This window comes from Conger conger, chromosome 3 (genome assembly GCF_963514075.1).
Source record: "Conger conger chromosome 3, fConCon1.1, whole genome shotgun sequence".
NCBI lineage: Eukaryota > Metazoa > Chordata > Actinopteri > Anguilliformes > Congridae > Conger > Conger conger.
Window position 1 is genome coordinate 11,846,043 of NC_083762.1, and position 23,042 is coordinate 11,869,084.

Consider the following 23,042-nt stretch of genomic DNA (forward strand, 5'->3'; position numbering starts at 1 on the left):
GTGTGAAAAACACAGTTATTTTGACACTGTTCACTGGGAATCACATCCCGTTGAGTTCCCCAGTGAGACACCCCGCTCCGTGGCAGTGAAGTGGATCTTATAGGTACTGTAAATATAACCGCAAGTGGCCCCTGTCACATCAAGCTGTCGTTCCAGTGCTTGGTCAATCAATATTTTCAACTCGTCATTGCGCCGGGGTTATTTCTAGTCTATTCCCGTGCTGTCCTTCAGGGTCCAGTTAAAGGAAAATAAAATAGAAAAAAAAAAAGTTGTTGGGAGATTTTCTCATCTTTTTTTTCAACTGGAGCTTTACTATGGCTTATCATCTCTGGTAATAAACAAGTGTTCAGTGAAGCCGCATATTCATGCAGACCTTTGCATGCATCGGAGCTCAAATAGCAGAGGTAGCATTCACAAGCACAGAATGCAAGAATACACGTGTGCAGTAAGACATCCTGTGAAAATATTGTCGTCTGAGTGTTTACAGGTTATGTTTCTGACAGAGGGATATTGCATTCACCATATGTGTTTTCAGCTTCCGTTTTTGTGGATTTGTATGTGTCTCTCAAACTGACACCTGCTTACTGCTTTTTCTGGCGTGTGTGTGTGTGTATGTGTGGGCGTGCGTTCATGCATGTGCGCTTGCGTGTGTGTGCCTTCGTTGTTTGAGCACAGCGATTTATATTTTGAGACATGCCCAGCCTGCTATAGCTGACCAAATGTTTTGCAGAGTTTTTATGGCACGTGTTGGAATGGTGCAGTCATACTGAGTATTTTCCCCCCCCGGGATGCCATATTGTTGTATAAGCACTATCAGGGTGATTTGGCTTAATTACCCACAAAAGCGATGACTCATGTTCCAGGGGACTATATTCATATTATAATGCTCTAACAAGCCGCATGAATATTAAGTACCTTCTGACTGCCGTTTCCAAGTTTACAGATTCCTCTTTCGCGCTGTGAGGCCCATTCAGGAAGCATAAAGTAACACTTTCATCATCCAAGCTGCCACGGTAACAGCGAGAGTGGTGCTTGTTCTCCAGACCGGCTGGCTTTTCAGTGGAGCTTAGAGTGCGGAATCTCCTCCAAATGTGTGCTGTGTGCTGGTGGAGGGCTGCAGCCCACTGAGTCAGTGTTGTCTTCTGGTGCTCCATCCGACCACCCCCCCACCCCCTCAACCACCCCCCTCATCTCCGCCACCCCGCACACCCTCTGCCCCCATCCTCACCTCCCGCATTAGCTCAGGAGGTAAGAGTGGTGCTCTGGCAGACGGAGGGGTTGCCAGTTTGATCCCCCGCCCTGGGTATGTGGAAGTGTCCCTGAGCCAGACACCTAACCCCCGATAGCTCCCGACAAGCTGCCTCGCATGGCAGCCTGTCGCCGTTGGTCTGTGTGTGTGTGTGTGTGTGTGTGTGTGTGTGAATGGCTGAATGAGAAGCATTAATTGTACAACGCTTTGGATAAAGGTGCTATATGAATGCTGTGTATTTACCGTTTTGTCTTGCGTGCCCCCGCCCCCTCCCCTCTCCCGTTTCTCACAGCTCGTCGAAGAAGCAGCCCAGGAAGAAGGAGGACCGTCTCCTGCCCCCGCTCCTCTCCCCTCTCTCAGACGAGCCGGTCAGGCAACGCCGCACCAGCGAGTGCAGCTCCTTCAGCCAGGAGGGCGGCGCCAGCGTGCCCAGCGCCTTAAACACCAGCTGCTCCTTCCCCCCGTCGTCCTCTTCCTCCTCCTCCTCCTCCTCGCACAAGCACCGCAAAGCGGACGGAAAACCCACCACACATTCCAAGGCAAGGACAATCCTGCTCCTTCCGCTGACCGGGAAATATTCCCAGCATACAATTGCGTTTTGATGGCAGTGTTTGAAAGGAAAGAAATCTGCTGTAGTTTGTTGTGTGTGAGGCTTTGTCAAGGTAGATGCCAGAGCACATTCAGGTAAACCCAATGCCGGAGTTCAAGGAAATATGTTCAACATTGTTATGCATTCCATTTGTCATGGAGTTAAGATGTTAACAGAAAAGATACTCTGATCGAGAGTCTGAAAATAAAAATGTAATTGAACACGTGTTTTGAAATGTAATGATAACATGTTATATATAATGTAGTTATTTCACTGTGATGTTTAGATCAATTTGAGGCATAATATACATTTATAAAGACTATTTGTATATGTACATTTATTATCCTATATTACATGCACAATTGGTTGACAGTAGTTGTGTTTTCTGTCTATATTTAGAAAAAGAATTAATAAGAAAGAAAGAAAAAAAGAATAATTCAAATGGTGTAAACGTTGTAGAGCTGGACAGTCACTTTAGATAATTTCTTTGCTTAAGGCTTCTATCATCATTTCCTGTGTTTCTCCTCGTGTAATCACCCTTCGGAGGCTACTCGGGATAGCTCTGAAGACATGAATATCGGTCCCGCGTGCTGAATAACCCCCAAGTTAATCTAAGAAGCTGAAGAGAAACGATGAGCCAGAACCGCATTAGGGGAAATATCCTTCACGAAACGACTGCTACATTGTGAGAAAAGTGAAGGACGCTAATTATCATTTTAATTGTCCCCGCGTCTCGCAGGAAGAGGATGCCCACGGCAAGCCTTCCGGCAGTTTCCATGGCAACGGTCAACCCGACCCAGACCTGTGGTCCACGCCGTCCTCCACGTCAATGGACCATTTGGAGCCCAGGAGGCCCAAGCTGACGTTCAGTGACACGTACGTCTTGGGGAAATTTCTGGAAGATTAAAAGCTCGCCCGCCCACTACCCACAAATCATAGACCCCCCCGTGCTACGCAGGTTCCATTTGGCTGTTTTAACTGCCCATTATGCGTCAGGAACAAAAAGCCAGCGCATCTCAGCCAGTAACCGCCGGGTCAATGCTTTCATTTTATTCCATCCTTTGTGTAATCCGATTGTTTCGGTCCGAGTCAAATGACATATTGTTCCCAATCATTTTTGCTCAGGAAGCTGTATTCATAATACATTTATTTTTAAACACGGCCCAGAAGCCAATAGAGAGACAAAATTATATTTTCACTGGTGCCGTGCTTCATGTGTACATGGCAAATAGTCATCTTCCCCTTTTGCACATTTAAAATTCCAGAATAATTTCTTCAGCAGACTCAAAAGTTGCTGTAATTTCCTAGTTGACCTTGACGGTGAACGGAAAGACTTTGCGAATAACGTTTGCCACTCACACTGGGAACTTTAAAAAATGTATGAATTGAATATTGTGCAGATAAGGCTCACTGAACCGTGTGTGTTACTGTCGCCCTCCACAGATTACACAATGCAGACTACTATATGCAGGAGGCCAAGAGGCTAAAGCACAAAGCAGATGCACTGGTAAGAGCAGATTTATTTACTTGTTAGAGTGGCAGTTTTAAGGCACAGAGGACTGCAAGTTGATTGTTTGTTTTCCCGTATCTGGTAGTCTTGTTAAAATTTAAAATGGCTGTTATAAGACACAAAGGACTGTGAGTTGATTGTTTGTTTTCACGTGATCTGGTGGGCTTGTTAAAATGGCAGTTCTAAGGCACACATAACTGCAGGTTGATTATTTGTTTCCCCATAAGCTGGCAGTGATGGCACAGAGATATGAGTGCACGTGAGACAGAGACGTCAGTGCACCTGGGATAGGTAATACTGTAGCAACAGCATTATAGCAATATGAATAAATAGCTTGTTTGAGTTGAGTGATATCCTAACAATATCCAGGACCGGAGCGTGGGTGGTTCACACAGAATCATTTCCTCTGCGAGTGAGACAATGTGAAATAGCTCAGATAGAGGACTCATACATTGTGTCGTCCCCCCCCCCGGTAGAGAGCTCTACTCGTGATTTACAAACAGGCTCATATAGGGTCCTGGTAATTATTCCAGCAATTATCTCTCACGGCATTGTCCTTTATTGAAAGTTACATCTCTAAGGCCATAAATTTCAAACCTGCATATAAAGCCAAGCCATGAATACAAAGTGGGGGAAATTGATTGTCCGTGTTACATGATTGTAATGGGCGAGACGTAATGAATCTCCCGCCAGCCGTCTGTGTTAAAGGGTCTTACTTAAGAACTGAAGAGCCTCTTTCGCAGTGAGATTCTTTGTGAATGGGAGTACCGCCTGTGAGTGTGTGTTGCAGTGGTGTGTGTTTGGCAGGGAAGATTGAACGATGTGATATGGTTTGTTTTTCCTATTAGACTGCGTCAGAACGAGTGAACGAGACCAGGGAAAGGCCCACAGGAGTCTTTAGGCTTGCGGAGTAATGACACCCAAATAGCATTTATTTGCCATTACCCTTGAGTTCACTTTTGAAGATGTCTGCTTGTGCGTTTTGCGAGCCAAGTTTTTAGCGGGGCTCGGAAAACTCGGAAAATGCCGGGATTCACATATCTCGCGTTGCGTCTAATCCTCTTTTTTCCATTCCCGCCGTCGCCCCGCAGCAGGACAAGTTCGGCAAAGCGGTGAATTACACGGACGGCGCCCTGTCCTTCATCGAGTGCGGGAACGCCATGGAGCGTGACCCTCTGGAGGCCAAGTCGCCATACACCATGTACTCCGAGACAGTGGAGCTCATCAGGTTAGTGCCTCCGCCCCCTCCCCAAAACCAGCCCCCCGCGTCAACCTCCCGCCGTGACCCGACGCAGCGCGGCTCTATCTCGCAAGTCCAGCAATTAGCCCGGCTCGTTTCATTAACGTCACCCGAAATTAAAACGGATGGACCCCGCGCAAACATGGCGGCCCCGAGAGATCGGTGCGCCACTGATTGAAATCTTTTCATCAAAACCCATTATATCCTAATGAGTCATGAGGCGGCCTCCGTTTAAGCCTCCGGCATCTTCTCTTTGAGCCGGGCGACATTTTATCATTTACTTCTCGGGCCCCGAGGGGTTAGATGTAATGTTGCATTCTATTACATGATATTACATTGTGTAGGACTGTCTCATTACACAGTGTTGCGGTGCTATACGGTGTGATGTTGTGTTCTATTGCATTGTATAGCCCTGTACCATTAACGTTACAGTGTTGCAGTGCTATACAGTATAATGTTGCGTTCTATTACATGATATTACATTGTATAGCACTGTAGCATTAACATTACAGTGCTGCAGTGCTATGTTTTCTATTAAATTATGCTAAATTGTGTACTGTAGCACTGCAATATTACACAGTGTTGCAGTGTCACTCCACAGTGATATTCTCACCTGACTGGTGCTGGGTTTCTGTTTTCACAGGTATGCAATGAGGCTAAAGAACTTCACCAGTCATTCGGCCTCAGTGGCGGAAAAGAAGCTAGCTGTCCTATGGTAAGCTCACCGTTCTAAAAAGTACGGTTTCTAGACTTCTCTTTTACCGCCATCCTTCATAGGCAGCTGAAGAAGACGCGTTTGATTGTCCTTCCCCCCGTTGCGGGAGGTGAAATATATTGTTATGGTGGGGGGTGGAGAGGCTTATGAGCATGTGGGCTATGAGCTGTGGTCGGGTGCTCTTATGTGGGTGCGTGGGGCCGGATCTGAAATCCATCGCCCCGACGCTAAACGCTAAATCCTCTGACTCGCTAAAGCACCGCTTATCTGAGCTCCGCCATCGCACCTCGCAATCGGATGTATCTGTAAGGGTGCTTTAAGACTCAGCTAAAGCACTTAATCAGCTTAAAGTGGATCATTATTCTTGTATTTCATTAAGCTATTAGGGGATAACTAATGATTTTCTCTAGGCAGCTGCTGAAACATATATTCTCCTGCCGACAGAGAGAACCAATGCGCTGCCTGTCAAATATCTGCGGCTTGTTTATCTCTGGTGGAATATTGCGCTCACCATAGACGCCAGATCAAGACCCGCGTCAGTGTGACTGCAGTGTCCTTTCTCCTTAACCTTGAGAAACAGCACACAGCAAACGCTCGTGTTTTAACTGACTCTACATTACCATGGGCAGAGCTGCACTTAAGCCTCATTGTTCATCGCTATGGGCCACACTCTCACATGCAAGGTATTCAGTCTTACAGATCATTATCAGGCTAATTGCCCTGCTTAAGTGCACCATGCTTTTAAGGATAATTGCATGGTGTACATCATGTTTAAATAATTGTTATGATGCATATCCTATAGGAATTTCTGTCCTATGCTTATATATCAGTTTTAACTTTTTCTTCCTCGCCGTGTTTTTAATGTACTGACACAACATTATGAACAGTGTCAGATTGACTGGAGGCATGAAACAGAGGCCCAGAGTGGACTGGGAGACAGGTGTTGCATGACAAAAGCAGGGATTTCATCAAGATTAATAAGGTCTAATAGATAATCTAAGAGGTGAATTCCATGCAGAGATTCTCAATCATGCGGCACGCGCACCCCTTGCACCCACAATGCACGCTGTTTCGGGAGCGGCAGCCCGTTCGCACATCTGCTGTTGTGTGTGAAGTGGGAGACGCTCAGGGAAGCCTGCCGTATGACTTATTGATACGACAGTGCGGGGTCGGTGTCGTGGGGCGCTACATATGTCCCAGACAGCTGGTGCGGTGCGCTGGAGGTGCCTAAAGGTCAGGCACCGCACCACCGTGTGGCGGTTCCTGCTTTCAGCAGGGCTGTGGAACATAATGTCTGGAGTACTGCCTCTCCCAGCCGTGCTTTCAGAAGGGCTGTGGAACATAACGTCTGGGACGCCCCCTCACCCACGCGCACTTTCTGACAGCCGGTGGAACACAACGCCTCACCCAGACACGCTTTCAGAAGGGCTGTGGAACATAACATCTGGGACGCCCCCTCACCCAGACACGCTTTCAGAAGGGCTGTGGAACATAACATCTGGGATGCCCCCTCACCCAGACACGCTTTCAGAAGGGCTGTGGAACATAACATCTGGGATACCCCCTCACCCAGACACGCTTTCAGAAGGCCTGTGGAACATAACGCCTCACCCAGACGCACTTTCAGCAGGGCTGTGGAACATAACATCTGGGATGCCCGCTCACCCAGACACGCTTTCAGAAGGGCTGTGGAACATAACATCTGGGACGCCCCCTCACCCAGACACGCTTTCAGAAGGGCTGTGGAACATAACATCTGGGATGCCCCCTCACCCAGACACGCTTTCAGAAGGGCTGTGGAACATAACATCTGGGATGCCCCCTCACCCAGACACGCTTTCAGAAGGCCTGTGGAACATAACGCCTCACCCAGACGCACTTTCAGCAGGGCTGTGGAACATAACATCTGGGATGCCCCCTCACCCAGACACGCTTTCAGAAGGGCTGTGGAACATAACATCTGGGATGCCCCCTCACCCAGACACGCTTTCAGAAGGGCTCTGGAACATAACATCCAGGATGCCCCCTCACCCAGACACGCTTTCAGAAGGGCTGTGGAACATAACATCTGGGATGCCCCCTCACCCAGACACACTTTCAGAAGGCCTGTGGAACATAACGCCTCACCCAGACGCACTTTCAAAAGGGCTGTGGAACATAACGCATGGTGGCTACCCACTGGTCCCAAGTAACTAGGATGGGTCAAATGCAGAGGACAAATGACCCCTCGGGGTTTAATAAAGCATATCTTTGTCTTCTTTTAAATACTCTCAAAAAGTGTGAACCCCGCCTTCTAGCCCTCAGTTTCACCAGGCAAGATCAATTGAAAAGTATTTGACTCCAAAACGATGATGTATTTTATCCAGTTCTGCTCCCCTGTGAGTGAGTGGTCAGTGGGGTTTTTGCACATTTTGTGCTGACATTTCTTTTCACTGTTTCTTTTCCGGCAGCTATCGATGTTTATCGCTCCTGTACTTAAGGATGTTTAAACTGAAGAAGGACCACGCTATGAAGTATTCCCGCTCTCTCATGGAGTATTTCAAGGTAACCTTCATGCCTCTCTCTCTTCAATGTTTTATGTAAAGTAAGCAAGTGGGGGAATAATAGCCAACAGCTTCTGTTTGTAAATATTAGTATCTGAGTCTAATTTATTTAATAGGAATTATGTGTCATAGAATTGGCTTGTAGAACTGTGTTTAATCATTAATGATTTCATGCACATTTTAAATGCCAATCATGTTCCAAATTAGTGTACAAATTTAATTTATACACTCTGCATGCAGCATTGATAAGGCTTGCAGTTATTCTTTTCTGTAGCTGTGTACAGAGCCGGTGAAAGTTTGAATTTAGCACACTGTGTGCAGACCAGTGCTGACAAGCCCATTTGTTCCAGAATTCAGCAAAAAGTTCCCAAGCACCTTCACCATGGGGATCCAATGGAAAGTGAGTCACATTTCTCAAATTCATCATTTACATTCCACAGATGTGATCTGTACACCCTGCCTGTTTACTGGGTCCACTGGTTACTGGGCCCGTTGGTTTACTGGGTTTTCTGGTTTACTGGGCCCACTGGTTTGTAGCAAGCTGTCAGTTCCAGTTAGCCTCTGGCCGCCCGTTCCGGTGGCTGCAGCTCGCCATGGTTCTGTTAGCTTCGTAATCCACTGGCACGGTTTGCCCTACCTGCTCAAACTGTAATCAATGTTAAATTCCTTTTGGGCTCCCTTTCCGGTCGTTGTTTGTTTTGTTGAGAGATCTTTTTTCTTTTTGTATGTGCGCGTGTCCTCTGCAATCACGAATCATGTGTTATTTTCATTTTCCTTCTTCTGGGGGGGATTGTTTATTTGAGGAAAAAACCCCCAAACTGGCCAAGAACGAGCACCGCAGTTGACAGGGAACATAATTTAACTTCACGGGGCGAGCGACTTTCAATTTATCGGCGAATTACAGGACCTGCAGCCTGATTGTTTGGGCTTCGCTCTGAAAAGACTGATGAATATGTCCTCTGATTGATGGCTGGAACTGGCTGACAGAAAATCAAGGCATAATTGTTTGGCAAGAAAAGCTCCAGTTCGACGCTCGGGCGGTTGGAATCAGTGTTAGCGATTAGCGCTTAAGCTTGATGAAAGCGCACTATTGGCTAAATGTACAGCTGTAACGCCCAGCCTTCCTGGGTCACAGCCTCGCAGAATGAATCCATGAACTGTATAGATTTCTCTAATGGAATCATGCTCTTCCCTCTGGGCATGAAGCGGTGGGACTAACAGTTGTTTACGGCTTTTAAACACAGTGGTCACACTGGCTCTGCTTCGGTCTCCCCTCGGAGTAGCTCTTGTGTTTGTAGGACCTGCGGTACGTTGCCTGTTGAGTCTCTGCGGTTTTCTGACTTTCAGTTTGATTAAACCAGGCCAAACAAAAGTAGGAATTTATTCATTTTTTTTATTATTATTATTTTGTTGGACGAGAAATCGAGAGGTTTCTTTGAACAGGGCACAAGTAGAAATGCCATTGCATTTTTGTTAGATTTAAATGAGAAACATTTCTAATGCAGATTTTATGCATCTAATGCAGGAAACTTATTTCTCAGTTTATATAACTGCTGTTTTTATTGATCAGGAAAGATTTTTAATGAATGCAGAAAGCTTGGATGGGCTTTAAGGATATATTCTTCTGGTGCGTTTGTTTTGTGGACAGAGGGGTGACCTACAGACACAAGGTGTTGTTAAATTCAGGACGCTGTGTATTATCATGCTGGTGGGTGTTTAATGTGACCTTTAGAGTAACTGTTTATGCACTTATTGTTTTACATTAAACCCTTGACTTCTTCAAACATTTAAGCCAAATTCAACGAAATGTATAATATTGTTGTCAAACTACAGAATACATGAATGCGAATACAGGCAGACATTCATGAGTAACATGGTGTTAGAATCTGATTTTAACCTTTGGATGCATAATACAGTATGTGGGTATTAATCTTAGACCCGAACAGCATACAGCACTGCGGTCGGAAACATTCAGTTCTTGTTGGCTGACATCAGATAGATTTGGGCAATAAAATACTGGCTCATTACCCTGGAACAAATGGCTTAATTGATACTAATAGTTTCTTTGTGGTCATGAATCAGGCGTTGTTTTTGATGAGGGGATTAAGATGGTTTTAGCACAGAGGGCAGGAGCTTGGCCCAGGCAGCGCAGCATTGGGTACCTGCGTTGCTGTTCCAAGGGGAGGAGGTATAGATGGGTATCATTTAAATTCTGCTGACAGCTGCGCTAAAATAGCACTTTTAAACCAGTACTGTTGCCGAAATGGTGTCTTTTTTTATTTGCCAAAATTATATTATTTCATAAATGTTTAAATAATGGCATGGATTAAAAAGTGCAAACACATTTATTACACAGCTAAAAACAAATGCTGTCACTGACTGAATTGACAGAGCGAGTGTAACATTAGCCAATGTGACCCAGAAGTGAGGCACCACAGTCCGCAGTGAGGTTTGGCCCGGCGGGTAGCGGCGGTACGGTAGCGGGTTTCAGCAACGATCCTCTGCGTTCCCGTTGCAGGAGCGCCGGCACCCCCTCCCCCATGTCCCTGAGCCCCTCGCCGGTCAGCTCGTCCAGCAGCGGGGCCGGGGCCCCGGGGGCCTCCGCCAGCGGCAGTGTGGCCATCCCCCAGCGCATCCACCACATGGCCGCCAGCCACGTCAACATCACCAACAACATCCTGCGCAGCTACGAGCACTGGGACACGGCCGACAAGCTGGCCCGCGGGAGCCAAGGTACGGCGGGGGGCCGCGGGGGGGGGGGGGATCAGGGCCTTCGCTCGCTGCGCTCTCGGGAGAAGGGCCTGGGTGTCTCGGTGGCGCAGCCTGTAGAGCGCTGACCGCACGCTCATTGCGAGCCGCGACGTCGGCGGCTCGAATCCGACCGTCTGACATTTGTCGCGTGTCTTCCCCTCTCTCTCGCTCCCATTCTTCCTGTCTCTCTATACTATACTGTCCAATAAAGCTGAGAAATGCCTAAAAAAGATCTAAAAAAAAAAAAAAGAAGAAGGGCCTGAAAATGTACAACGTCTTGTCACTCCTATAGCTGCCAGTCCCCTAATTGTAGCCCTAATCGTTAATTTGTACCTTTTTTATTTTCGTACCATTCAGGGTACATTCAGGAATTGTGTTCCTTAAAGAACAAAAATGTATTCCCACTGTACCTATATTTCTGAAAGTGTAGATGATGATTTTCTTTTTATTATCATTCGCGCTAATTATGTTGTCTTATTTTATTATGATTAGTGTGTTACATTACATCCTAGTAAATACCGAAGTCGAATAATGTACAATTCGCATAATGAGTTTTCTACAGCCATGAGCATCATATCGAAGTACTAATAGTAACAGTAATACTAATATGTATAGATCATCATCTATGTCATCAATATCAGCAATAAAAACGTGATTGGTCTCACTAATTGCCATTACTACAGTATAGGCAATGCTATTTATTAACAACGTTTAAAATTACAATCGTGTACTCAGTTGCAGTGTACTAAACGCTCTCATTTCGTTTTTTAGATAATTCATACTATAAAATCTTTAAAAATTTTAGTACAGAGGTATTCCCAAGCCTTTCCTGCCAGCCATAGCAAATCATTCCATCCCATTTACTTCCCACCTGCGTGCGTGGATTATATTTACTGAACTTGAAATTAAAAATGACAAATGCAACAATTTATTGATAAATAATGCAGCCCTCCCGCGCGTTCTTTCATGGAGATGGAGGACGCGCGTTTCCCTGGTGGTCCTGAGGAGGACGCCCTGTGAAACGGTCATTAAATGTAATTGTGCTGTTTTTGTCACTTTGTGCGTTTCTGTGACACGGCGCTTTGTTATTGAGTAGTGCTGACTCCTCAGTGGCCGCCCTCGCTCCATCCTCTGCGCTGAGCGACATAAATAAGTCAGGAGCGGCGGAATTTAGCAAGCCTGTAAAACTCAGTGGCGGCTGAGGTGATTAAATGGAGATATGGTCCTTCTGTCTCTCTTCACTCGGTGAACAGGAGTAACAGAGCCCTCACATATTCCCCACAGCTGTGGTGCTGACCGTGTCCATCCATCGGCGGAGACAGTGAGACGCAATCCAAACTGCAAATCAGGCCCATAGGTTTCTCTGACACTTCCCGTTGTGTGCGAGGAAGGGCAGTTTAAAATGGCTTCTCGCTATCTATGCTATTATCCAATCAACCATTAGATGTGAATTCAATGTTGTTCTATATTCCATGAACTCTTACTCTTAAGAACCTAAACAGAGGCACACAGACTAACACTCTTACACAAACACACACATGCTCATGCTGGCTCACAGGATTTTAGTTTTCTTATTTTCCATGAATGGTATGATATACAGTTCAACAGACCTGGTTCAAATGCATAATTATTTTGGATTCAAATACTTTTCTGTCCTCAACTGATCTTTCCTGGTGCATTTGAGCCAATCAAGAAGACCAGAAGGAAGGATTTGCAGTTTTTCAGTGCATTACATAGGTTCCAATACCCCAGGCAAGCTCAGTAAAGCGTAGAAAGGTATTTCAATCCAAAACAATGACGTATTTGACTCGGGTATGCAGTTCATGCAGTGCGTAGTCAGTGGTATTTTGTATCTCCATCACCCTCTCTCTCCTTCCTCCCTCGCTCCCAGCAGAGTTCTTCCAGGACCTGGACTCGTCGATGGACCCCTTAACCCAGCAGAGCAGCATGACAGAACTGGTGCGCTACGCAAGGCAGGGCCTGCACTGGCTGAGGATAGAGGCCCACTTCTTATAGCCGCCACGCTCCACTTCCCATGTCTCCATCACTACCTCTACCAACCAGCGAGTCCATCTCCACCCATCCCCCAGGGACCTCTCCACTCTGACAGCCAAGGCCCAGACCATCACTCTCACACACACACACACACACGCGCCTGCTTCACTCCTTAAAAATGTCCCGTTTCCCCACTGGATTTGAAGGAATGTTGAGATTCCCTGAAACAAACTACAAAACTTTATTTTATATATTTCTGTTCTGGCTCCACAAATATTTTGCAGTGGTCCGCAGAAATACAAGCTCCAGGACTACGGATGAACTTTGAGTAGCACACTGAGAGAGAGGTTTGATGGCAAATTTGATCATTTTCTTCTTCTTTTTTTTTTTTGAGGGGGGTGTTATAGTGTTATTGCATCTCAGACAGCTGCAACCGCTTTCAAAATGAATTAGAATGAGAGACATGAAACTCATATTTATATATTTAATATTTCCCGTTGTAATTCATTTGTGAAAGAACTGGTTTGTTTGCCTACAAACACCTTGAAGAGAATAGCACCTTTAAAGCCTATGAATTTGAGACGTCATTCGATATCCTGAGAATAACAGGATGTGATATTTTGAGCGTGCATGTGTCGTATATGCTGATGTTACAGAGGACTTGAGCTTACCGAGAACATCCATTCTTGAAAGCAGCGGTAGGCAGGGCAATCGGTTTGGCCAACCTGCAAAACAACTGAGCTCCTTGTCAAGAAAACGCTTTATTGCAATTGATTCCTACAGATAAAACAAAGCTCTTACTATCAAGCACCATTCTATGCTTTACACATTCCATTTTTGTTTGCCTCTATGAAAAAGACCCACTGCATTCTTTTGAACTCGTTCATATCTCACCAAAGGTAAATTAAATGAATAGCGTTTTTTGTTATTATTTCATCATTTCGGTCTCTTCTGTACCTGGTTTTTTTTGGGCTATAGCCGGAGGGAGAATACATTAGCTGTCAGCAAGCGAGAATCATCTTTTTAATACGCAAAGCCCTTCATCTGGAAATGTGTTTGGACAGATATTTCCACACTAATCATGATTAGCAAAGAAACCCATGACAGTCTTGTGTAAGATACAGTATAACACGTACTGTACCTGCACTGTTGCTCTGGCAATATTCACGTTTATAACATTTTGCATGTGCGCATAAGTATTAGGTTGTTATCTTGAAGCTCTCGACCAGAAATCAGTGATTACACAAACAAATTAACTAAATATATTGTCTCTGTACAGAGATGTCATTTTTGAAAATCTGTGTAACATGTCGCACAGAGCTGTTCTAATGAGATGTACAGTGCACAGTTTCACCGGGTCGCTCCTCTGGGTCTCGCAGACGAGGAAGTGCTGCCTTCTTTTGTTTTCCGTGCGTGTGTCGGTTAAACGGTGTGCATGTGATGCTGAGAAGTTTCTGGAAAGGGTGTTCCTCCCCAGGGCCAGAGTCTCGGAGCTCAGCCAGTCACTCTGTCTTCAGACTGATTCGTATCTCTCGACCAACTCAGAGCTGAATGTGAGTGAGAGACAGAAAAAAATGTGCTCTTCACCAATTTTTACAAAGTGCCTCCTTACCCAGTGGAAGATTATTAGAGTCTATATTTAAGAACGAGAATCAATCTAAGTGATTTTTTCCATACCATATTGGTATATTAGATTTTTTCATAAAGCCACAATTATTTATTTATATACTTTGTACTGATGATGGTGATACCAGTTTTGGCTTTAAAAGAATACAAATGTGTAACTTATTTATTTCAAATTTCTAATTGAGTTAGTATTGTGATGATGCTAGAAAGAAAAATGACAAAAACAAACAATTAACCCAGACTACACTAAGTAGATAATCAGACTGAATTAATGACTTGCTCGCACTAGACGTTAAATCTTGTTTCTGTTGATGCAGAGTGTTTTACATGGTGTACGTAGCCACATAATCAGTGTTAATTATACTCTGAAACAAAATGTATTGTGCAATAGCCATAGAATACCACTCCAAGGACAAATAGCAATATTTAGGTAAACATGAACGGTTGTACATCATATATTCCAGAAATTTCCAGAACTGATTCTCTCAACAAAAAACAAAAAAAAGCATTGTAAAAACCAATGAAAAGCCAGCCCAGCCCTTCGGTTTCAGCTGCTGGCTATGGCAACTCAACCCTTAGATTTTTCCCTTATTTTTTTTATTTTTCACAATCTCATAATCATTAATGAGTACAGAAACTAGGGAAGATAAGGTGTGTGTATTTGTTTTATGCAAATTACGGCAGAATTCTCTCTTCTGGTCCAAAGTTACCAACTGTCGTCCCGTTTCTGGGAGCGGTGTGTAAATTTCCGAGTGGCTTTTTCACAGCTGTTCCTCTGCTCGTCAGCGGCAAGCCATTCTGTCAGAGAAATCTGTGCCCCTTTGGCAGTCAGTCAACACCAAATAGCACTGGCTCCCTTCTCCCCATCCATCCCATAGTATAAACAAGCGGCTATATTTCCAGGCCTTGGCACAGAGGAAGCCTGTTTAATGCCCTGCACTCGTTTTATGAGGAAGAAAGGCCGATTGGAAACGGATGATTTCCACTGAGATTGCGAAATCGATTTTTTTTCTTAGAATACCCTCTCCGTGCCCCCCAAAACAAAATATTAAGAAAATTGAATGAGGTGCCATCTGTTAGCAGTCAAAATGAAACAGCTGCTACAATGAAAACTTATTTATAACTTAACCAGCTCCATGCTTAGCATTTTTCCATTCAAATGATGACATTTGAAGGTTAGAATAGTGCAGCTATTAATAGCTCATTAAAATGATTTTTATTTTATTTTATTGGATAATCTTTTTTATCAAGGTTATTACCATTACAGATGTAGTTAATGCAACAATTGACATATTTGAAATGGATTTGAATATATGTTTTAAGGTTTGAGAAATTAATTTAATATTTTCATGAACTACAGGCTCCAATTTAAGCACTTTTAGGTATATGCAGTATACTATGTAGTGAATATGAAAAATTCTGTCCACCAAAAAACTAAACAAGCCCCACTAAAGCAGGTAATCTAATGCTACAGCAGTGGTCCTTACCGGAATCATCCATTATGTTTACAAAGCAGGAGATGATGGCTATTCTCGATTCTCCTGTGCTCAAGCAAAGCTCTGTGCCAACGTGGGAGAAGTGCATGCTGGGATACAGGCTATGGGAAGAGAGGGCCCCTTGGTCTGAGCGTGCTCAGTTAAATCTCTTCCATTTCTTCAGCAGGCTTTCAGCATTCCGCCGTGGTGTTATTTAATGAGATTACCCAGCATTCATCATTCGTTTGTCTTATATTGTAATTAATTTATTTCTTAAGAGATGAAAAGGCTGCTTGTTTTTTTTGTGGAATGAACTGACACAGCGTCTATAAGGAGAGGTGTCCGTCTGTTCTGTGATTGTTTTTGTTTTGTTTTTGTTTTTTTCAACTGTCGTTCCCATCGTTTCGCTTTGTGAAAATCAGTATCGCGGAAAACAATCTCCAATTTCACACGCCCAGCTGGAAGCATTCTCTTAGCTCTGCAAATTAAACACTGTAAATAGCACTTCATTAACATAAATTTATTTGCCATGTTGGTCAATTAAAGGTCTAATAATTTGATGCTGATTAATATTTATTGAGAACCATGGTGGATATAAATGATCCACGTGAACTTGACTAGTCTTTCCAAGCACACAGACATAACAAATGCCAAATAAGTATTTAACTGTTAATTATGAACACACAGAGATTGGACACGAATGACACGTTCAGTTATTAAGGAAATTGAGAATTTATTTGTGAATAAAGAAACGTGGCATATCATTGACTGCTAATTTCCATCTCAGCCACTCAGCGGTACTGAGAATACTGCTCATATTGTACTTCATCAAAGTGACTGGTATGCAAAGATTAGTCAAGATATTATATTTGATACACTACAGTTCGTTTTTCCATGCAAAAAAAGCCCTGCGTCTGACCAAATTGACTTTAGGTGAATACGTGTAGATCGTCTATCTAATGATGATCTCGCTGTCCAAATGTGTATATGTGTACAGTACAATTAAGTGCTTCATGCTTTGTGTCCTTTTGTGTTAAGGATTGTGCCACATAAATATGTGTTTTGGACTCGGAATGGCCGCGTCGGAAATCCATTTGCCTTGCAGGTAATGCAGATCTGTGACTTCTGAAATCCCTCAGCTTTACTATTCTGTATCCTATCCAGTTCAGTGTATTGCCTCTGCTTTCACTCATTTCACTCTCATTTGGAGTGCATTATATTTGTATTATCCAATTCTTTTTTTTAAAAGAGACAAAGTAATAATATACTGTAGGTAAAGTACTTTCAGATATAACCACAAAAAGGCAAAAAAAAAGGCATTTACCTAACATGGCTGTGTTCAGTAATGATGAACAATCATCAACAATCACTTATTTGAGCGAAACCAACAACCTTTACCAAAATTGTAAGTTGAAATTAATCTTTTTCAAAAAATTAAACATGACAGTTGGCAAAAGTGGACCGAAAATCGAGACTATCCCCCAAAGACGAATTCCCAGCGTTGACGCTTTTACAAACCCAGCGACTCAAAAACATCACAATAAGTGTTCAATTCAACCTCGCCACAGCCCCATTTGTGGTAATTATGGAACAAAATCCCATTTAGGCAGTTTCACTCCAGGTAGACCAACTTTCACAATTATAACTTAATTGGCATTTTGATCTCCCATAATCTTAACAAAGAGTGCATAATGAATTTCGATGTTTTGCAGTGATCAAACGCAAATTACCCAAGACATGATGAGCAGTACTGAAATCCATGAAAAAGGCAATAAAATGTTCTGTACCTTGAGGCTCAAGCTTTAAATAAATGCTTAAATGCTACCTATTCCCTGCAGTATGTTCCATGTTTATGAGACACCAGGGAGGGACAGGGTTACCATTCCAAGTAAATAGCCTTTTCCTTCTTGCCGAGGTTTGGTTGGAAGCTGAAAAAGGATGTTGTATAAAATGAACCGCAATGACAGAGAGAGGATCTTTGTTCAGGCATGCTATCTCTGTAAAGTTTTTTGATTGATTTGTTTTGTACAGAGCAGGGTAACTGTTATGCTATCGATTCATTAATGTATAGTTGTAAGAGTTCATTTTTATTGCGTTATGTACAAAGAAAATGTTCCTGCCTGGTTTGCTTTGTATTTCAAATGTGTTGCACAAGTTCTGCAGATTTTTTTATTTTATTTTTGCCTATTGTATGTTTATTTTATAAGAAAACTGTCATATGTAATGAACAAAAATTTAAAATGTAGTTATGTTTTTAAATGTTTAATGTCTCAGTAAAAATAAAATAAAAAATGGTATGAGCCATGGTAATTCTTTCTCAACAAGCTGGCCCAATCTTACCACTGGTTTTATAAAAATGTGGATCTTTAATGTAAAGTATTAGTCTAAATAAAAGATTCATCCTTAAATGTATAAATGAGCACATAAACAACGATATGAGAATAAGCATGTTTAAAAGTTACCCGGTTATAATCCTCTTTGGAATGTCAACTAAATGAAATGACACTAAGGAATTTTTGAATTACCCCAGTATTGTACATTGAGCATTTTTACTTGGCAACATCTGATTTCAGTTCTCTGGGACATGCTGATTATAAATCACTTACAAATGACCACTCCCTCCCATTATGCCATAAAACCATTCCCAGCACACCACCCTACACCAGATCCCCTCTGTTTCCTCTGCAGCTTGATGGTTTGTTTTGTGGTATTAGGGGCCCAAGCACTGCAGTTGGTGAAACCCAATTGTTCCCCTTCACCCTCAGATAACTTCTAGCTGGTAGGTGCCAGACTTCTGAACCTTATTAGGCTTTGTACACTGCAGATTGGCCACTTGGTGGCGCTGTAGTGTCCATGAAAAAAACCTGACTTTTACAAGCCTAGCTCATGAGCCCTGTTTGTGTTACAAAATTGTGTAAATAGGTCCCTCTCCTAATGAGGAACACATTTTCCTTAAGGACCCACATCTTCCTACATCCTGGACTTAACCACCATTTTAAATGTACACAACATTTAGCGAGCGGAATGTATGGACCTACGTCTGTGCCAGTATTTCTTCTTGTGGTTTTGTCAAAGAATAGCCATGGGACAAGCCAATGAACACATTCAGCAGAGGCCTGATGAGACCCCTTGTGGTGATTGAGAGATGTGGGTGATCCAAGAGTGCCATCTTGGGTTGGCCACAACTTGCAGCTGTATTTTTAAAAAAACTAAAATAACGCAACTTTTATTGACTTTCACCAATTTCCACAAAAGTCTGCACATAGCATCTTTGAACTTAGCTCTATGAAAGTGCTGCATTGAAAGTCCCCACAAAAGTGCCATGGGACATTAAACAGCACCTCTCTGTTCACAAAACCCCTGCACCCCTGTCTCAAACTCATGTGGTGGTTCATCTCCTCAGTAGGAATAACTCAGGGCGGAAGAAGACCCCAGACCACAGGAATTGCTGCTTGCTGCTAAATTGCTTTTTCTTTTTTATTCAAATCCAGAAAGGCATCTCATTTGACCCTGAGTGTGCTATTGACATGGCAGAAAATGAATTGTGCGCACTTGCTGTAGTTAAATTGCTCGTATGGTGATTCTAGGTCTTTCCACCAAGGTGAGTTTCCATTTGTCTTCCCGGCTGTGCCCAGGGACTCATTTCATGTCTACCACCCACCAGGACTCCAAGAAATTTCCTGTGAATGCATATGGCATGCTCCGGGGGGAGCATTTAGCGATTCGTTCGGCAGAACCTCACAGTCTAGATGTGGACTGTAATGAACACTTTCCACGATCATTATCGTCACCGCAGGAGGCCCACGTGTCGTGCAGTTCAAACACACAGTGCATCTGCATATTATCTTCACCCAAGCCGCCACAACACTTACATCATATTAACCCCTGCCATCCCTCAGCATTCAGCCTTGTCTTCCAATGATGGGATCACAGAGGAGAGAAATCAGCCAAGGATGTGATCGCCAGGGCCTGTGGTGTCCCAGCGACCCTCCGTTGCATCTTATTTAAACACATTTCTCATTGGCTGCCGGCTAGTTCATTCAGTAAAAGTGCTGTTTGTGGCGCGGGAGTGAGAATTCCGCCTGTGCCAATGCTGAAGGGATATATGGGAGGGATTTGATTGGTGGGGATAGCAGTGGTCATTGCTCGAGTGGTCCCTATTGGCTTACTCTCGGCGAGCCCGTATGATTGGGTCTCCTCCGCCCCATGTCTGTGCATGCGTGTGAGGACAAGCAGCTGGCTGACACCACGTGTGTTGGATGAGGGCCACTGCCTTCAGTCTCCCTAGCCAGCAGCAGTGGGTGTACTGTATGTGAATACGCGTCTACCTAGATTGTGAATTCGACATTCCCAAATTTGGGTAGGATTGGTGATGCCAATTAAATCAACATTTGTGAAATCACAAGCATTCACATGCATTAGCATCACATTGCTGCTTCATTTACACTGTGCAAGCGAATTGGCTTTTCATTTATTAATCGCATGATCAATCCCGCTGTTCATTGCGCTTGCTAATTTATGGCATTCCTGATGTTCCCTTACACTGCAGGGTCATTTGGAGAGGTTTATCGCGCCCGGCAGGCGTCTTTCCATGGAATACCACTTTCACTCTGGTAAATAATTTCCAAAATGATGTGTCAACAGCTCTTTTATTTACAGATTCTGATCGTTTCATTTACTCTTGGCATTTAGCCAGCTCACTGACAGTAAAGATTTATTGATTTAATTGCCAAGGGTAACCATGCAATAAAATCATCTCAAAGATACATTTTCATGGCACTGCGCACCATCAAGATAATTTTTCAACTGCTACGGCTGTGTTTCCAAGGGTTACACATTCCTTTTAAGTTGAAGAATCCCATTAACCCGGTGACTTGAATGGCTTACTCTGTAATATTAGCAGAATAAGTTATATCACAATGATAATGTGCAACAGATTTTCTATTTTATAATAGGTGTACCCTCAGATGGAAAAGTAAGTGCATGGGACATACAGTGGCTATCCACTTATCTGGTAAACTATGTTATTGATCTTAATCCTAACGACACATTTATTGTTATCAAATGTTTAAGTTGACACATATGTACAATAAAAGAGAAGTAACTGCCATATCAGCAATGCTCTGGCAGAAAATACTGTGACTGCAGTCTGTAACACTCTGTATGCTGTACATCTGTTTCCCAATACAAACTGATGGAAGCAGCTCACAAGAGGTGGTATGACCATCATCACTAAACACAGGGCAAGCCAAATATTTTATTATTATTATTAGTAGTAGTAGTAGTAGTAGTAGTAGTAGTAGTATTGTTATTATTATTCATACCCTTATTATACTCTCACTGTAGTTTAATGTTCCTTATATTTTTTGTACTAGTACTCATTTTTATTCTTATTCTGGCTGCTGCCAGATTACTGCCCATGTGCATTTAAAACTGAGTTAAAGACAAAAGTTAGACATCTAACTAAGGTAAACGATTCCTGATTAAAGTCACAGACCAGGGAGAATAATATGCTGTATTTCCTTGACTTGCAATTGACTGCTTGTTGGGTTATTCAAGACAATTCAGGAGACATGTGGATGCCTGGAAAAACGGTAATTTTAGACTCTCATTTTGTGCACAGCTCCAGGTCACATAATTAACACTTCTTTGAGTTGTGCACGGCTGAGGCTCAGCTATTATTGCAGGTGCAAAAACAGACACGCTTGTTGCGCCTGTAACAGAGCGGAGATTTAATGTTGCCATCTCTGTACTGCAATGTTGAAATTCACAGTGGATTTCAGCAAAACGTTTAGCAGTCTGTTTGCTTTATAATGATATCAGGCCCAATTCAGCATCACTAAGATTCTGTACAGTGGCTGTGCTTGCTTGCGTTCAAAACTAGCCCATGTAGTGCGGCACCCTTGGCGGACATGGACAGCTAGCATGCAGTAACTGTAGTCTAATAACATGCTTTATTTTAATACAATATTCTGATTTAATAATGGTGTACTGTCAGCCAAAATAGTTCCAACATTTCCTCCTCAGGTAAGGACCTAGTAGAATGTTTTTTCAGACTTCATAATCTCAAAGCTTTGAATATATTTACATAATCATCGCCACCACCACCATTAGTGTGTGCTAGCATTCCCTATCATTTAACCAACAATTGTTATTACATTTAATGTACAAAGTACACACTATAACAAATGAGTTCAGCAGTGACTTCCGCATGCTGCATTTGAGAGAGCAAACATTTACATGTGAATAAATACTGAGGATAAAACAATCCAGTGCATAGTCTTGCTGACCTGTTACTTTTTTCCTTCAGTCCATGTTCCAGATTTGGGGCACAGTCTGGGTTTTACTCAGTGTACTTACGCAGATAAATCAGTAAAACTGCTTTGTGGAACAGGCCCCAGATGTAACAATCAGTACTGGTAATAGAAAGCAATGGCATAGAATTGGGGGGGAAAAAAAAGTGTGAAAAAGTGCAGGAGTATCCACTGCGCACTAACGCACATCCCCCCCTTCCACCCCCCCCCCCCCCCAATCAGCCTGTCTGATTGATAGTGGCTCTTTGTCTTTGTGACTGTGGACAACCAGGATAAGACAGGACGTGAGTCATTGTGACCGGGGGCCAGACGCCACGGTCCCTGGAGGGCCGGCCCCGGACGCCAAGGCGAGCCAGAGCCGGTCTGGAAGTGTTTCTGCTGCCCGCACTTTAACACGCCGAGCCGTGTGGGGGAGGACAGGGAGAGTGTGGATGCCTTCCCAGTCCCTGCCTGTGTGTATAAATACATTCACACGCAGACGGGCACACACATACACACACAGACACACGTACATGCGCACACACACATATACGCACACGCGTACACGTACACACACGCCATGCCTCCCCAACCACGACCACTAAAGCACACACGCATGCACAAGCATGGAGGCAAACACACACACACACACGTGCATGCACATGTAGGCATGGACACACACACACACACACACACACACACACGTGCATGCACATGTAGGCAAGGACACACACACACACACACACACACTCACACACTACGCACTCACACACACACACACGTGTGTGTGGAAACACACACATATATTTTCCCTACACATGCATCCTGGGATGTCACAGCATGACTTTCACCTGATATTATGGTTTGATTTTTTACAGTTAACAGACTCCCACTTGCACCACTGTAATGACTATTCATTAAAAAAACAATACCAACAATCAATTAAGTGCAACAACAAGTAAAGATCTGGCAAAGTCAGACCAGAAGCCGTCATTTCTACATTTAATGTTCCATGCTTCTCGCATTATTCACGAAATGAAACCATCTCTCTTCTGT

General features: G+C 43.5%; 1 protein-coding gene across 1 annotated transcript in view; it reads left to right on the forward strand.

Annotated features, from left to right (window-relative positions):
* aff2 (AF4/FMR2 family, member 2) overlaps nucleotides 1-18,003 on the forward strand; it is a 187,853-nt gene extending 169,850 nt beyond the window's left edge. The window contains exons 13-21 of the mRNA XM_061236945.1: nucleotides 1,542-1,796; nucleotides 2,577-2,714; nucleotides 3,282-3,345; nucleotides 4,440-4,576; nucleotides 5,232-5,303; nucleotides 7,754-7,847; nucleotides 8,197-8,246; nucleotides 10,365-10,579; nucleotides 12,492-18,003. Of these exons, the coding sequence (XP_061092929.1) occupies nucleotides 1,542-1,796; nucleotides 2,577-2,714; nucleotides 3,282-3,345; nucleotides 4,440-4,576; nucleotides 5,232-5,303; nucleotides 7,754-7,847; nucleotides 8,197-8,246; nucleotides 10,365-10,579; nucleotides 12,492-12,613 (1,147 nt within the window). The 3' untranslated portion in view covers nucleotides 12,614-18,003. The remainder of the gene's footprint in view (nucleotides 1-1,541; nucleotides 1,797-2,576; nucleotides 2,715-3,281; nucleotides 3,346-4,439; nucleotides 4,577-5,231; nucleotides 5,304-7,753; nucleotides 7,848-8,196; nucleotides 8,247-10,364; nucleotides 10,580-12,491) is intronic.
* The last annotated feature ends 5,039 nt before the right edge of the window (nucleotides 18,004-23,042 follow it).